Here is a 17,618-nt window from a genome sequence, read left to right as displayed (position 1 = left end):
CAGGATCTTGAGATGAGGAGATTATCCTATGATATCTGGATGGGCCCAGGTAATTACATGAATTCTTATAAGTGGAGGAGGGAGACAGGAGCCTAGGAGTGGGGTGTTGCTAACTGAGAGTAAGAGTTAATTCTGTGCTGCTGTCTTTGAAGTTGGAAGGACCCCCCAGCCAAGAAATGCAGGAAGCTTCTAGAAGCTGGAAAAAGCAAGGAAACAGATTCTTTCCTAGAGTCTCCAGAAAGATTGCAGCTCTAGCCAACACCTTGGGCCTTCTGACCTCCAGAATTCTAAGATAATACATACGTGTTGTTTTAAGCTATTAATTTTGTGGTAATTTGTTACAGCAGCCATAAGAAACTCCTACACTCCCCTAATGTCCTGACCTCCTCCCCCTATTTCTCTTTCCAGATTGCCTTTAAAGCTCTTCCCTTCTTTATTAGCCCTAAAGTGGAAGTCCCCAGGTTAATTCATACAATTAGGAGGGTCCTATCAGTTCCACAGTTAGGAAATTTCTACAGCGATTCTTGCTCATTGGTTGTATTTGTTCTTTTGTAAATTGTTTATGGTCTTTGCCCCACTGATGACTCTTAATATCAGAAAAATATAGATCTACAGTGCCACTCCAAGATCCCACAATGAGCTGCACTCTCTCACGTAGTCATCCATCCAGTTATCCATCCAAGAAATATTTACTGGGCCAGGTATTGAGCTAGTATTGGGATGTGAAGATGGCAGCACAAAATCTAAACCTTTATAGAGGCCATAGGTGTTGGATTTTTATGGCTTGAGAACAACATGCTTAGATTTTTTTTTTTTTGGTCCTCTGGGTGTTCAAAGATTTGTTTCTTTCCAGAAAACAATTAGGGTACGAGGAGCCTCTTTGACTAAGTAACAAGGGACAGGAACTGCACTCTGGTTCCATTTTGTATTCTAATTTGTATTCAGACCCATGCAAGAGTTAAAGAGTTTGATGCTAAATAAGCACAGATGGAAACCAGCGCAGCCCAGTGCATCTTTGCTTAGGATAATTTCTCCTCTCTTTATTTTCTCCAGTCCTGCCTTCCTGCCTCTGACGCAGGGAGCTAAGGGTCTGAATGAAACCTATTGGAGGTTCCAATTAAATTTTTGTGAACAAAGGGCACACATGGTTTCTCAGATAACAGGTGGCAATAAATCCATCAGCACATCCAGCTTCAGAGAACAGAGTCCCCGCTGAACTGCTAACAGCTGCCAATATCTCATGAGTACCTCACACAAGATGGGGTCTAAGGTAAGAAGTTTCTCTCTTCAGACAAATTTAATCCTTCCTTGTAAGCTGTGTCTCTCAACAGAAAATTTTGATTCTAACATAAAGTTTATGACAGATTTGTTGACAAATTTCCGTTTTTGTTGGTTGATTGGTTAGTTTGATTTGGTTTGTTTGTTCATTCTTTGGTCTGTCTTTAAAGTACTTATTTTATTCCATTTTGCATTTTTTAGTTTTCTATTGTTTACTTTAAGTCTCTTTACTTATTATTTAGAAATTTGTATTTAGAAATACTTTATACAGAAAAATGAGGGATCTTAAATGATTGCGTATATTTTCTGATTTAAACTTATCTGGGGATTTGGTGCACTGGGGACTCTTGGTTACTTAGAATCTCAGTATGGACAATGTTCTTTTTTCCAACCCTGGTCTTACAACAGAATAGAGTAGTTCGGTGCTTGAGATACTTTCAACAGTTGAGGCTGACTCTTGAACCCCAATGATAAACATTTAACGTTATTTACTTACGTTATGAATGTAGTTAATTATAAAACATTTAGAAATTACAGAAAAGGAAAAAGAAGATAATTAAGTCATTGATTATAATAGCTGACATTTGGGTAGGTATCTCTCTAGTCTTAAAAATGTACACATAAATTTCTTTTTAGATAATTAAGGTCAAACTATAAATACGGTTGATATCTTTTTTAAACTTAACATTGTATTGAGTATTTTCTAAATCATTGAAATTATTTTAAAACATGATTTTAAGAGTTGTTTATATTCCACTATTAACGTGGGGTTTTTTTTTCACTGATATAAATAATTTGGCAGTTCATAATTTTGCACATAAATCTTTGACTGCATTTCAGATCATTTCCTTAGGATTGTTCTTAGAAGCAGAGTTACCAAATCAAAGGATACACAATTTTTAGAGCCTGTTGTATTTAGTGGCAGTAATCTATTTTAAAATTTATATAATTGGTGTTATAGATACAGTAGCAGAAACTAGATAAAAGAAAATTAAGTTCTTGCCAGAAACTGTTACTACCTGAAGTTTAACAAGATACTGTTACTTAATGCTGACTAATGACATGAAATCCTAAGTAGAAAACTAACTTTGAAAGTTAATATTTCATTTATGCAGAGCGACACACCTTTCTGAGAAGGGCTTTATAGTTTCAACAGAAGAATAGGAGAGCTTCTAGTACCACAGAGCACGGGACGATGGTGGAGTACAATCCTGCAAGTTATAGAGCTTTTCATTCCAGTTTGACACTGGTTTTGTGACCCGAGACAAATCTCCCAGCCTCGTCTCAGATTTCTCATCGGCAACATAAAAGGGCTAGTCTAGGTTAGTGGTTTTCAATTGGCAGCATGAGTCACACTTGTGGCACATGAGATATTTTGAGTGATACATAGATATAAACCATAATTTTTATTGGCATGGCACACAGTTTTTTTTTTAAACAACTTTTCCAGTTTTTTTAAGTAGATTTAGAGAATAAGATTAAGTAAATAATAGTACAATAGTCCTCAGATATGACATGACCATTGAGGCGATGGACAAACATCTGACATTTGAGAAACAAAAAGTTAGAATCCTCATAATGTGCTAGTGGATTCCAGATATAAAAAACGGGTGAGTGGTGCTTACTTGGAAGGCATTCTGGCAACCAGGTAGAGTTATTAAGACGTTTAAGAAGTGAGCAGAGAGAGACAAAGGCATTGATAAATTTCCAAATATCATCCTACTACTTGCAACTCCTTGTACTTTTTATTTTAATAGTGAGTCTCACTGGCCTGGGCAGACTTTCTCCCCTCTTCTGTAAAGGCTGCAGAAGACCTGTACGTAAGTGTAACAGGTCTTCCCTAAGAACCTGGAGGAGAGACGGCCCGGCCCAGTCCTCACCATGCTCAGGGTGGTTTCGGACGCCCCTCGGCGGTTGCTGCAGGAGGGGAGAGAGTCCCGGAAGCTGGTGCTGGTGGTGGTGTTTGTGGCTTTGCTCCTGGACAACATGCTGCTTACCGTGGTGGGTACGTCTGGGGTCTCTGCGCTGAGGGTGGTCTGCCCTGGGCAGGGTCATACACACGCTGCTAGCTTTTAGCCAGGAATGGACTGGAGAGAGTTTCCTTTTACGCTGGAAAACACACAGAGGTGGCCAGGAAATGGAAGAGATGGCGGGAAATGGAGTCTGAAGCTTGCTCACCATCGCTGAAAGCCTAAGAGGTTCAAAAAGTAGGAGCTTCACAGAGCATCTGACCAAAAAAGAGGCCGACCAGAGCCGGAATTGGCGTTACTTTCTTCCTCCCCATGCTGCCTTCCCCAGGACTCCAAGTGGCCTCTGTAAGAGGGGGCACCTTCTCACTATGTCGCCTCTCCAGGCTCTGGTCTACCAAAATAACGTATTTTATATGAATATCCAACTTGTTATATATCTACCTTTCTGGTGGTTCACTCCCTCAGAGCTCTGCTTTTTAAAGTTGATAGTCTTTCCTTTACATTCGGTTATGCCAGTAGATAAATGGATGCTAAAAATTTGTCCCTCTTGGGTGAAATATATGCTTTTAAACAAGAAGCTTTCTGAGACAAATTGTTAATCCAACTTCATCAGTTCTCATTATATGTGGTAGTTATGCCTTCTAAAGTCACACTGCAAACACTGAATTGAGCCAATCTTGAATCATTGCTCCTAGGGGAGATACATAAAACTCACGTCCCATAAAGATTATAATCTTAAATCCTAAAAATGATGCATCCTGGTAGATTCTATTTTCTTTACAAAAGAAAAAAACGAGTTTCAGAGTGTGAAGTGACTTGTCTGAGGCCGCCTCACTAATAGGTGCCAGGGCTGGGACCCAAGCCCTGTCCAGCTGGCCCAGAGCTGGAGCTGCTTGCCCTGCACTCACCTGCTCCTCCCGTCTCCCTGCTCTGCCAACTCTGCATGAGAGTCGAAACTAGAAGGCAGAGCCCGCCTTGTTCAACCTCAGCTGGAAAAGTGAGCATCTGGCGACTCAAAATTTTTCCAGTCTTGGCATGTATGTCCAAGAAACATCATGATAGCTCCACGAGTATCAATTTTGTGATTGCAGGTAAATTGTAGCCGGTAGGCGAATTAGCCAATAATGAGGACCAATTGTGTAATGATTGGTACTTCAGCTAATAGGATAATTTGGGCAGGCACAGTCTTTCAATGGGCTTCATATCACGTCACTTAGACACCTGCCTGGAGCGTGACTCTGAACCCCATAGCAATGCCCCTGAACCGACTAGTGGTAAAAAGACAACCTGCTCTTAGCCCTCATGACTTGTCCTTCTTGACTTCCAGTGCCCATCGTGCCCTCCTTCCTATATGCCACAGAATTAAAAGAAGTCAACACTTCTCTAGACCTCGGCCCCGCCACGAGTTCCCGGCACGCCCTCCCTTCTCCTGCCTTTTCCGCCATCTTCTCTTTCTTCGATAACTACACCATGGCTGTTGAAGAAAGTGCGCCCAGGGGCATGGCATGGACAAATGGCACTTCCGGCACCGTCACCCCTCCAGTCACTGGAGCCCTCTCAGCCCATAAAAACAACTGCCTGCAGGACACACAGTTCTTGGAGGAAGAGAACGTACGAGTCGGGGTTCTGTTCGCTTCGAAGGCTCTGATGCAACTTCTGGTCAACCCGTTCGTGGGGCCTCTCACCAACAGGTATCTCACTGGGTGCTCAGGGGCTTAGGAATAAGAGGATGGGCTGAGATATCCTCAAGGAGGTTAGAAGGGAAAAGAAAAAAACTCACCTTTCTGTGCCCTAGGACAGTCAGCTGTTTGGAAAGCTAGTTATTCCAAAGGATAGCATGACATGGATAGAATGCCATGGGCTTCACATTTTCTTAGTGATATAATGAGTATTGAGTACCAGAGAGAGAATCAGTGAACAGAAGTATACCGTTGATGTGTCCTGAAACATGGCTCCAATGGGTTGAGGATGGAAATGAGACAGGCCTGTTGCAATCTAGAGCACTGGCAGCTGTGTTTGGGATTATCCTGCCGTTTCAAAGGGACGTACGCTCTGACTAGGCTATCTTTTCCAGAAAAGAATATTTTGGCCCTGGTCTATGGGTAAATTTGCATGTTTGGTTATTTGCTTATACACATTCACATGTCATAACCTATCTCCACACCTGCATTCAGAGACATGTTTTAGTATGTACTCAAATAACTGAATTTCTCTTCCCAATTACATGAAAATGTATAGTCCAAAGATATGGCTGTCTATTGGAACAGTCTCTCTTTTTTTTTTATTTCTCTTTTAGGATTGGTTATCACATTCCCATGTTTGCTGGCTTTGTTATCATGTTTCTCTCCACAGTTAGTAAGTAATTTGCTTCCCTTTTTTCCCTTCACTGTTTACCTTTGATTTTATCATGTTCCCAGCAGCGGAGAGAGAAGGGTCAAGTTAGCCAAGTGGCATATGGTGCTGATTTGAATGCTTTGAAGTTTTTGCTATGGGGATTAGAGTGACTGGTTCTAATTGAAATTTGTATGTTCTGTTATGGAACAGACACTTCACTTCCTTCAGCTGGGGAAAATTGTGTCTGCCATTTTACTGTGTATGCTAGTGTGTGTGTGTGTGTGTGTGTGTGTGTGTGTGTGTGTGTGTGTGTATCAGTAATCCCTTGAGTGAGTTCAGTACAAACCTCCCACCCTTGGGAAGAGGTCGTATTATTTTGATACGCAAAGGTAAAGGGCAACTAATGAAGAATCTAAATTGGACAAGAGCAACTGGAAAATTCCCAAAAGTCTACTTCGAGTAAGAACATTAAAGTTTAAGAAATGTTCTAATTTAGGACAATAAATTTGCTAAAGACACAAGAAAGAGAAAGACAAATAGCCTATCCAGTATCAGACGAATGTTCCTAATAAAATGGAGATGGAACAAGAACAGAAAGTGGGGGGAGGGGAATGTCTGGAAATTGACCCTGAGTGTTAAAACAAGAAGGAAGAAATGGAGTTCTGGTTAATGCAGGAGAATGCAGCCTGTGGACCCACTGGTAGCTCATGACGCCTCTGCTGACTCTCTACTCCAAACGACATACCTCCTGATACCTCTGGTTTTTCTTACCACCTTTCTGTTACTTCTCCGCTTTTTCTATCGCTTCCCCTCAATTTTTCTTCCCTTCCAGCGTCACATTCAGGGCTGGAGGCTGCAAAATACAGGAGCTTGATGTGTGAAGTTCTGTCTGGAAACGGCAGCTTGTTTGCGAAAATTCCAGCTGAATCAAAGAAAATGAGGAAATTCAAATTAGAAATGTTTCTCAACCTTCTAGAGGCTCAACCTATGCTAAACAGTAAATTAAAAACTAATAAGATGCTTTGTTTCACCAAATGAGACATAATTCATTCCCCCAAAACTTTATGGAGCATACATATTATGCTTCAACGGCAAAAGTCGCTGAGAAAATGTAAAGAATGAAAAGACACGTTTCCAGCTCCCCAGGTGTTTATGATGCTTTTACCAGAGAGAGTTTGTCCACTGGGCCCTAGCAGAGCCTGAACACCTGAAAATTCTGTGGAGAAATTCTGGCTATTTTATTATGAATGGCGCCACCCAGGAGAAGGGGAAGCTAATGCTCAAAAGCCCGAACTCTCTGGTGGCCTGTAGGTGACAGATTATGTAGGGCAAAGTCACAAGACACTGTGGGTTAGGGGGTTCCGGGTTGTGCTGGGAGCTGAAGACAGTTCTGAGGTCTATTCCAACATCCCTCTGTCTGTTCTCATGGAAAAGTAGCCAGGGGTTCATTCCACCTTAGTTAGGGCTCAGGAGCTGAAACATAACTTAGCTCAAGATGTTATCTAGTCTGGCAGAGGTCTGGACCACATGATCTTTAGTCAGGTGTGAGCTATTGTCCTCTGTTCCCCTAGGGGTTGCTGATTATCTTGGGGAAAGGCTAAGTCTCTGAAGTCTCTGAGGGGTGCCCTAGGGGTTGCTGATTATCTTGGGGAAAGGCTAAATCTCTGAGGGGTGAGTAGGGGGTGTGTGTGTGTGTGTGTGTGTGTGTGTGTGTGTAGAGAGAGACAGACAGACAGACAGACAGACAGACAGACAGAAAGCATTTCTAAAGCTAGGGTTTAAAGCTAAATTTAAGTAAAGTCATAAGGGCCCTCGGCTTCAATGCTTGCCTGGGGAGACCTGACAAATACCCTGCAGAATAAGATAATGCTAGAGAATCCCATACTCTTCAGCATAAGGTCCTCACCTGATTCTCTGCCAAGAATTCATGTTTCAAAAGCTTTTCTCATCTACCAAACTGTAGATGTTAAATAATAATTATTGTTGCCATGCCATACCTAGTGTTGCTATACTGAGTTGGCCTGATTCTAGCAAAGTCTTGGTGTTTAGTGTCTCCTGCGTCATATTGGGGTTAGGATTTTTAAAATACTATGAAAAGGTTGCTGCTGTCCATTACGACCCTTAAAGGCCTCCAACTGGGAACCTTGCTTAATGCGATTAGGAGCTAAATGGTGGCCTTGGTTAGGATGCAAAGTGAAAAAGAAATTGCCCTGGTGTATCTGGGTAGGGTAACCAACCACCCTCCTCCTTTGCCTGGGATTAAGGGACCTCCCAGGATGTGAGACTTTGGCTTTTAAAACCAGGAAAGCCCTAGGCAAACAGAGACGAGCTAGTCATTGTATTCTCCAAAGAAATGGGAAGAGCCGACTTGAACAGATTGGAAATCAGAACCCCTGGGAGACAGAACCAGAGGAGAGGCCAAGCACATACGTGTTTGGGAGACGGTGTGATCATGTCGGGAGGACTAGGAGATTATAAGACATCAAACAAGCAAAGACATCTGTAATGAATGGGCAAGGGATCCCAATTCTGCTGATGCAGACACTCAGGGAAGGAGTCTTCTGTCTTCCTAGGGCATTGCCCTGGTACTGGAGGTGAGACGCGTCTGCACTGACCAGCCTACCACCAACACCCTGTAATTTAGTTTTTGATAACAGGTTCCCGTTTGGTTCTCAGTTTTGTGTATGTTAGTCTCTAGCAGACTCAACTCTCCAGGGGCATGAACTGGATGTCTCCTTATTTCACATCTGCTACAGAGTCTAGCAAAGCTACATGTTCAGTATTACTTAGTAAATACTTATTCTTTTGGCTAAAAGATCTTCCAATATAAGGTAAAGGGAAAGATCTGATTGGATAGCAAGATATTATTTCAATATCTACCCAATACATATGGTCCTTAAAAAACATGCAACATTTATCTCTGTCCTCCAGATGACCTAATGGGGCCCAACAATGGCAAAAGTCAAGTTTGGGTGTTGCATATGGAGGATCCAGACGTAGGATCTAAGGCCACTTCCCAGTCCAGGGCATTGGACTTGTTGGACAGCCCTGATTCCAGTGCACATGGTGTTGGATGTTGGGCTTTGGGCAGGAAATGTGGAAATCCAGCCTTCCATCCACTGTGTGGCGAATTGGTTTATGCTTCTTGGTTTCTAAGTCTTCATGCCAACTAAAATGCAATCCTGATTAAGGGGTGGGAGATTAGAAAGGCAACTCCAAAAACAGGGAGAAGTGAGCATGACTTATTAAAACATATACAAAATGGTTCATATCTCTTACATCACAGGCACGTTTTCTGGTGGCCGGGGAACAAAGGCAATTTGCTAACTGGAACTTCTTGCTATTCTATTTGCCCAGTGTTTGCTTTTTCTGGTACCTATACCCTGCTCTTTGTGGCTCGAACCCTACAAGGCATTGGATCTTCATTTTCATCTGTTGCAGGTAATGCTGACATCTTCACACACACGCACACACACACACACACACACACACGAACTCACACACACACACATGCATGCACATATTACCTCTCTTACCATCTCTTAATACCTTTAGACACTATAAGATTTACCTAAAGAAATTAAAGAGCCTACAGCCGTGCCACCCTGAACAAGCCCGATCCCATCTGATCTCAAAAGCTAAGCAGAGTTGGGCCTGGTTAGTACTTGGATGGGAGGCCACCTAGGAAGATCAGGTGCTATAGGCATAAAAAATAAAAAAAAATAAGGGATTGTAAGCTGACAAGGTCCTTGCAATCTGTGAAGTCAACTAAGGGTTGCCTTGCCTAAAAAAATAATAATAATAAAAATTTAAAAAAATAAAGAAATTAAGGAAAATATCAAGCATCCCTAGATCATCCCAGTCAAACCAAAAATAAAAAAATTAAGGGAAAAAAAAATAGGAGGCAGAAATTGGAATTCAAAATCAAGATAATTGTAGAGTTGCTGGCAGTGCTTATAAGTTCCTGACTTAACTTCCTCTGATGATGTTTAGATGGAGCCAGCTCAGCTCAGAGCAAGCCCGAGGTAAAACCATGAAATAAGCCAAGCTTTTACTTAATCCTCTATGGTCTTTTCTCTGTCCCCTCTTGCCATTTTATAGGAACGGTGATGTTAATACTACCAGTAAAACCATTGCAGTTTGCAAATACAATGTTGAATGTCATCCTGTGCCATTTTACACGTGGGGGAATGGACGTGAGAGCCCAGCCCGTGCTCTCTTCCAGGCACTCGGTGCCTTCATACTTGTCCCGGGGCATTCTTGTCGAACAGAACAGTGCTCTGTGTTTATAGGTTTTCCCTTCCTTGACCTACTCCATGTCCATTCATTCAGGGAAATATGCTAGGAAATGCTAAAATAATATGAAATGCGGTGTCATGGGACAATGGTATTCTGTGTTCCGTTCCCAGAGACTTTTCACTTCCAACAATATTCTGAATAGAAGGAGTGAGCAATGTGGGAGTTTGGGGGATCAGTGAGGCAGTATTGGTAAAATACTATGGGTTAAGTTTTATAAAACCCCTCAAGCTGAAACACCAGCCAAGATGATCCCTGAAGATGTAACTGAGCAGAGACCAGGACCCTGTGAGAGAGGCAGACAGAAAACTCCTCCATTCTAACTTCATCTGTTACTCTCAGGTCTTGGGATGCTGGCAAGTGTCTATACTGATGACTACGAGAGAGGCCGTGCCATGGGAATCGCCTTGGGGGGCCTGGCTTTGGGAGTGCTGGGTGAGTGGCATCTGACCCCAGACCTAGATTCGGGAGGGTGAGGTCCCGCAGACTCTGAAGATGGCTCCAGGAGGCAGGTGCTCCTGAGGTCGTGGAAGACAATATTTTCCTTCCTTCTCTGTCCAATCACATTTTGAGTCCTGAAATTTTGCCCATGAAATGTGAACCTTTTCCCCTCTAGAAGCTAAACAGCCTAGAAGGGCCTGGGAATGATCCAGAATCCTAGTCTACTCAAGAGGGTGCCTCTCCTCATGTTAGCTGCCACTGCTTCACCGCGGCTTCCCCACATGTCCAGCTTTCAACATGAGGGCATGCTCCTTTTCAGACGATCTCCTTTGATCCTCACCACCACACTATGAAGGAGGAACGATTGCCCCCATCGTAGAGATGAGGATAAGAGAGGTGAGACAGTCATCCGAGGTCACACAGCCAGGCTATGCCAGAGCCAGGACACAAATGTAGATTTTCTAGGCTTGAATCCCAAGCTCCAAACCATCAGGTTGTAGTGTCTTTGAGGTCCATCCCTCAAAGACGGTTTAATTGACCAGTCCGACGAGCCACGTACTTTCACTGAGCACTGATTACGTGCAAGTGCAGGGCTGGCACAGAGGGGATGCAGTGAACGAGCTTCAGACGTGGCTCCCTCCCTGTAGCACCTTACAAGCTGACCGGGGAGAAAACAACAAAAGTTGCTTCCCCGGCACAGACTCCGCCCTCTACTACCATGGGGAAGAGATGGAACAAAACCCCCTCTTAATTTGTCCCCACCTACCCAAGCTAAAACCCGTACATCCTGGTCTCCTTTCTCACCTCCCGCTCCCAAAAGAACATGCCCATTATATCCCTCACTGGGTACGCTGTGACAAGGTCAGCGTCTCGTCACAGCTCACTTGGAATATGGCACCAGCCTCCCGATCTCTCGCACAGTCTCTCCTTCCTCCAAGGTGCTGCAGAAGAAGCTCCCTATGTCCAGAGCTGGTGGTGTTTCTCCCCCGCTAAAAAGCACTGATGTTTCTCTCTGGCCACAAGGCCATGTCTTTATCTGGATACGCGGGTTCCTTGGCTATTTGGCCTCAACCTTCCCAATCTCTACTCTTCCTCTCCCAAACACTCACATGCTATAACACTGACTGCCTTCTATTTCTCCTCCAGCCACACTCTCTTTTCTGACACCTTTGTGCTCTTCACACCTGAATCTTCCCCACCAGTACCGCCCACCTGACAAAGCCCAGGTAGCTACCTGAACTCACTCCACTGGACTTACGAGTCACTTTGTAGATGGAAGCTTTACCATTGAACTTTACTTTTCACCATGTTCTAATTATTTGGGCCCCTCGGCCCCGCACCATGCACATTTTCTCCATTAGAATGTGAGTCTCTTGGAACCGGGTCTTCTTCATCTCTGAATCCCCAGAACCTCATGTGCAGCTCAGCCCCAAGTAGGCCTTCAGTAAACATGGGGGGTCCACGTGAACAAGTCACACTAGCTGGTACTGGCCCTCACCTCGGGAATCTGTGCCTGCTTTGCCTTTCCAGCGGGAGCTCCCTTCGGAAGTGTGATGTATGAGTTTGTTGGGAAGTCTGCCCCCTTCCTCATCTTGGCCTTCTTGGCACTACTGGATGGAGGTAAGTCCCCGTAAGAGGCCATCAGAGAGGTCAGGTGGAAATGCGTTAAGCTGTGGGGTCAGTCCTGACATGTTTGAATGGATCGAGGACGGCCCCCTCGCAGGAAAGAAGGAAGAAACGCAGGGAGTCAGAGCTGTACATGATCGGGGGAGAGCAATGTGGCTGTTAGGAGCCTCCAACTAATCAGTGGACAAACTTTCTTTCTTAGCACTCCAGCTTTGTATCCTACAGCCTTCCAAAGTCTCCCCAGAGGTAAGTAGACACCAAGCTCTATCGCCATATAGAATGGCTAAGTGCAGTGGCCCAAGCGTCCCTAGATCATCCCAGTCAAACCATAAAAAGAAAGGTAAAGGGCAATGGAGTCAGGGAAAGTGAGACCTGTACTTAGGTTCTCAGATAGGGTCATATTGAGAGTAGTGTGGAGGAAGGCGAGGGTGTCCGGCTTGATGTTGGATGAAGATGGAGGAAGGGCCTTAAGAAGAATCAAAGAAACCGTTAGATAGATAGATAGATAGATAGATAGATAGATAGATAGATAGATAGATAGATAGTAGATAGATAGATAGATAGATAGATAGATAGATAGAGATAGATAGATAGATAGATAGATAGATAGATAGATAGATAGATAGATAGATAATAGATAGATGTCATATACTACATAACAATGTTTTGGTCAATGACAGACCACATATACAATGATGGTCTCATAAGATTATAATAGAGCTGAAAAATTCCTGTCCAGTAGTGATGTTATAGCTGTTCTGACGTCATAGCCATCGTAATGTCATGTATCATGTGTTTATGGTATAAACAAACCTACTAGGCTGCCAGTCGTATAAAATTATGTGCAGTACATTATACTTGATAATAATAATAACTATGTTACTGCTTTATATACTTTCTATGCTACACTTTTTATCATTATTTTAAAATGTACTCTATTTATGAAAAAAGAGTTTGATATAAAATGGCATGCCGTGTTATGCTGGCAGCACCCCCATCCATCTCGTGTTTACTGTGTCTCTTGCTTGCACCGTTTCTCTTGTGCTTGAATTAATATCGTGTTGTTTTGTATAGTAACATGCTGTGCAGGCTTGTAGCCTGGGAGCAATAGGCTATGCCATACAGCCTAGGTGTGTAGTAGGCTAGACCATTCAGGTTTGTGTAAGTGCGCTTATGTCGTTTGCACGATGACTAAATCATCTAGCGATGCATTTCTCAGAAAGTATCCCCATCACTAAGCAGCATATGACTATATATATTCATGTGTTAATATGCGTATACACATATAAATACTTTTTAACTCAGAACCAGGAAGGAGACAATGACTTTGGGACCTGAGTATTCACAATTATAACATCTCAGAGCTAAAGAAGACAGTAGAGGCCATCTGGGCAACCTCTCCCCACAAGAGCGCCCTTACGGACTGTCATTCTGTCACAGTTAAATATCAGAGTTGCTATTTGTCTGACTCCAAGCCAAAGATGGCTCTGGGAAATCCATATCAAACCATGAAGAAAGATAAGAAAGTGCAAAAAACATGGGAAAGTTTGATCTAAATATCTTGATTTTGTGGCCAAGTCAGACCAAAGTGCAGGTATCTTAGAGACCCACCACCTGTGATCGGCATCCGAAGCGGGGCAGCATTGTGCACCTGAGCCCTGGCCCTGTGAGCTCTGCATGAACACCAGGTTCGTGCCTTCTCAGACTCTATGAAAATAGGAGGTATATGCACTGTACAAATGGAAGTTTTTCTTGTCCCTGTTCTCAGAGTGCCAAGGGGACTCCAATCCTTACACTTCTCAAAGATCCTTATATCCTGGTGGCTGCAGGTGAGCTGACAATGCTTCCCTTTGGGTTGGGAGACCGTGGGCTTCAGGGCATCCTCGATGGCTCACAGAACTGTCCCCCCAGGCTCTCTCTGCTTTGCCAACATGGGGGTGGCCATGCTGGAGCCCACACTGCCCATCTGGATGATGCAGACCATGTGCTCCCCTGAATGGCAGCTGGGTAAGTGACCTCCATCCCCCTGAGTGACAGCTAGGTAAGTGGCCCCAGCTCAGGCTTGAGCAGAGGTGTGTGCTGTGGGCCCTTTCTCAGGTAATTGAAAAACATCATCAGGTCCAGGTCTTCAGGGTCACAGAGGGGGACAGCGTGCTTCCTTTGTAGAATTACCTGCCCGTTCACACCTGTGAATCAAGCCTGATTGGGTGGGAAGTCCCTCCAAGAAGCAGCTTGCGCAGGGCAGGGTGGGATCTATGAAGCAGCAACTTCCCGTGTGGTAGAACCGCTCGTGATTTCTAGTCGATGGGCCTAGGTTTTCATTTAGGCTCCGTTGATTGGCTATGCAAACTGTGCAAATCACAGAAACTTTCAAAGCATCACTTTCCTCATCTCTAAAATGGGCTTCAGAGTACTTTCTATTTCGAAGGTAATTTGAGGAATAAATGGCGTACTATATGGAGACGCTTTGCACCTGTAGAAAATTAATATGCATCGCCATCACCATCTTATTTTCTCCCTTCAACTCCGTTTCCCCCAGATTACCCTTTCACTATCTTTCCCACTCTAAAAAGTTGTTTCTGGAGCATGTCGTTCTATAGCTGTCACCTGGGAGAGGTGCTGGGCTCTCTACCCCAGTGGAGAGCCCTGGGCCCGGGGGAGAGGTCTCCAGCATCCTCTGCTCCATGGAGAGATGTCCTCGTGACCCGTCTGAGCTTAGAGAGAAGGTGCTGGCCCTTTCCAGGAAGCCTGGGGACAGGGACAGAGAAGACTACGTGCAAATGGCTCAGTCACTGCAGGGAGGAAAGTCTTCTGGGACCAGAGGGGAAGCTGCTAAAGGATCTGATACAGCCCACATGCAATGAAAAGCACTAAATCTAATTTTTAGGGACCGATTCTAAGCAAAGCTCCCAGCCCCAAATTGAATTTTTCTGGGCTGCAGCTGCCTCTGACCATAACACTTAATCGAGTTAGTGGGTGCTCAGTGCCAATCAGCATCCCCTGCCCGGAGGCTCCGGCCTTTGCAGGTGGGAACCAAAGCTCAAAACGCCCTCTCCAGCCTTCACCCACAGGAAAGAACATTCAAAGCAAACCAGCCACCAGCCAGTAACTGGCGAACTGTTGACTTTGAACTCAATTATGATCGACACAACAGTTTCTATTAGCACAATTTCCTCTGGGACAGGGAGGCAGAGAGGCAGGAGAGACCTGAGGAAGGTCACAGGGGGGTTCTACGCGGTGCCCCCGGCAGTCAGGGCTGTGGCAGAAAGCCCCTCGACAGTGAGTCAGGGCGCGAGGAGGAGGCTTTTCTTCCTCCGTGTTATCTGCATCAGATCGCCTGGAGAGCTTGTGACAACCCAGATCGCTGGGCCCCACCCAGCAATTCAGTAAAACAAGTTCGCCTTCCTAGTAAATTTCCCAGTGACGCTAAGATGACCTCATCGACCACACTTTGAAAAATATTGCTCTAAATGCAGAACACCTGTCACGTGTGGGACGGAGAGAAGGAGACCTGGCTTTTGAGAGGATTGGTGTCTGTGAATGAGCATTGTCTAACAGCCGCTGTGTGCCCAAAGCTTTTACTGAGCGCAGGCCTTGGAAACAGGCCCCGCTGGTTTTGAGCGCTGATGGCCTTGTACTGGTTGTGACTTCAGATAAATTATTTAACCTCTAGCGAACTCCACATTTTTCCTTTGGAAAAATGGAGCTGCTTTTCAGAGTTGTTTTAAGGATTAAATGGACCTATGAATTCTAAAGGGATTAGCACAGTGTGTGGAATGCAGGATATACTCCGTGAATAAAAATTATCACTATTTTCATCATTGTTTTTGTTTAAATCACTTTGACAATCACAGCTATGCATAATCCCCACTCCTTGAAGATGTGCTGTGAAAAATATATGTACGTCTATGGACATCTATTCTGGAACACCTATTTTACACGAAATGCCACTGAAATACAAGGTGTACCCAGGTCCTAAAGAACAGGCCACATCGATTAAGGACAACCTCATTCGTGAAATTCCATATCATTTAAAATGACATTAAGAGGATGATGTAGGAGGCTAGTGAGCTTCTTGAGGAGCTCGGTTTCAGATATCAGGTAAATGGTTAATTATCTATACTTCTAAAATTTTTCAGCAATTAAACATAAACAAATGGGTACCGTTTGAAACAGATGGCCACCTGTACAGATTAACTAGACAAATTCACTAAGGAATATACTTCACTTCTGCCCCATAGAAGAGAATATTAAAAGCAAACAAACTGTCGGCCGGAAACTAGTGAATTGTTGGCTTTGGGTTTAATTTTAATTATCACGACAGTTTCTATGACACAGCAGTTTCCTGTCGGTACAGAGAAGCAGAAAGGCTGGTGAGACCCATAAAAACTCACACTGCTGACCCCAAGCAGTCCCTTGCACCAGAGCCATCTGTGCTGCCACAGTGGTGGGGCGGGGGCTGAGGGGTGGGGGGGTGGCAGAAACACCTGGAGTTGGAGTGAGAGAGCAGGGGTCCAAGTCCTGACCCTGTCCTCACCGGTTATGATGCTAATAGTTAAGGCCAGTGTTCAGAGGGCATTTATTCAGTGCCAGGCACTGTCCAAAGTGGTAGATATATGTTATGTCATTTAAACCTCACAACCAGCCTACATAGTAGGAATTATTATTATTCTAATCTGACCCAATTTCCCATTGCCCTCCCAAACCCTGGGCCTTGTGGAGCTCCCTGTCATGGACGAGCATCCCGGTGCCCTCAGCCTCTTCTCTGAACACGTCCTTCACCTTCCTGCCCTAACTGAGACCCGAGTGCTTCCTGAGAATACCATGTCTTGCAGCTCTCAAGGTGGAAGTCCATGTCCCTCCAGCCTTTGCTCTCCTTTGCTGCTTCTGAATCGTTTCTCTTTCATTCTCCTTCAAAGATCCCAACTCCTTTGGAGATCATGTCATTAGATTATACCACCAACCCCTCTCCATTGCAGTTACACACTGACTCCTTCATTACTCGCTTCTAATTCATTAAAGCTGTCAAACGTGGCTCGTATTCTTTACACTTCTGCTCCTGCTGACTTCACTATCCGGGTGATTAACCCTACCAACAGCTTGGCCTAATCCTTAATCTACTCTCTTGCAATGACCTCCTTCTCCTCTCTACCTTAACCAAGCAAACCTTTATATAACCTTGCCCTTGACGTCATCATGAATCACATCGCCTCTGAAATTTCAGTCTCAAGAGTCCAGTTATCCCCTTACATATTCCCTGCTCAGGTATTCTAATTATCTCCATATCACAAAATTTGGCCGCACCGAGGTCGCCAATCCGCTGGCCTCAGTTTTTGTTCTATTTCCATCACTACTCCTGTCCTCACTTCTTTGTTTACTCAGCTTGGATTCCGTCCTAATGAGTCCAAGTCCATCATTAATGATACTCCTTTAAAAGCATCGAGACTCATTTTCTGACTCTTCCCCTGGGGTCGTCAGAAAATCTTTGGTTCTGGTTAAGCCTAACCGCCTGCCGACTCCTCGTCTGCACACAAGCCGCGGAATGGACTGGAGAGAAACACAGAACTAGGCTGTTGGTCTCACCTTAGGTTTAAGGCCACACACCTAAACTAGGTTTGTGTTTTTCCAGCTCCGCTATCATCTTTTTTTTAAATTTATTTTTAACTACAGTTG

The 17,618-nt window shown here is 44.2% G+C and overlaps 1 protein-coding gene and 1 pseudogene across 2 annotated transcripts in view; both read left to right on the top strand.

Annotated features, from left to right (window-relative positions):
* The first annotated feature begins 871 nt into the window (after positions 1-871).
* Positions 872-17,618, top strand: part of SLC18A1 (solute carrier family 18 member A1) — a 25,340-nt gene continuing 8,593 nt past the window's right edge. The window contains exons 1-10 of one of the 2 annotated variants that reach the window (XM_006904357.2): positions 872-1,270; positions 3,036-3,283; positions 4,576-4,939; positions 5,545-5,603; positions 8,940-9,023; positions 10,221-10,313; positions 11,850-11,939; positions 12,148-12,191; positions 13,714-13,774; positions 13,857-13,952. In XM_006904357.2, the coding sequence (XP_006904419.1) occupies positions 3,160-3,283; positions 4,576-4,939; positions 5,545-5,603; positions 8,940-9,023; positions 10,221-10,313; positions 11,850-11,939; positions 12,148-12,191; positions 13,714-13,774; positions 13,857-13,952 (1,015 nt within the window). In that variant the 5' untranslated portion in view covers positions 872-1,270; positions 3,036-3,159. Of the gene's footprint in view, positions 1,271-3,035; positions 3,284-4,575; positions 4,940-5,544; positions 5,604-8,939; positions 9,024-10,220; positions 10,314-11,849; positions 11,940-12,147; positions 12,192-13,713; positions 13,775-13,856; positions 13,953-17,618 lie in introns of those variants that run through there. The other variant, XM_025044414.1, reaches the window with a different exon arrangement.
* Positions 9,170-9,288, top strand: LOC112477146 (annotated as a pseudogene).

The sequence above is a fragment of the Pteropus alecto genome, unplaced genomic scaffold (assembly GCF_000325575.1).
Source record: "Pteropus alecto unplaced genomic scaffold, ASM32557v1 scaffold160, whole genome shotgun sequence".
Taxonomy (NCBI): domain Eukaryota; kingdom Metazoa; phylum Chordata; class Mammalia; order Chiroptera; family Pteropodidae; genus Pteropus; species Pteropus alecto.
This window is presented reverse-complemented; position numbering and strand designations above follow the sequence as displayed.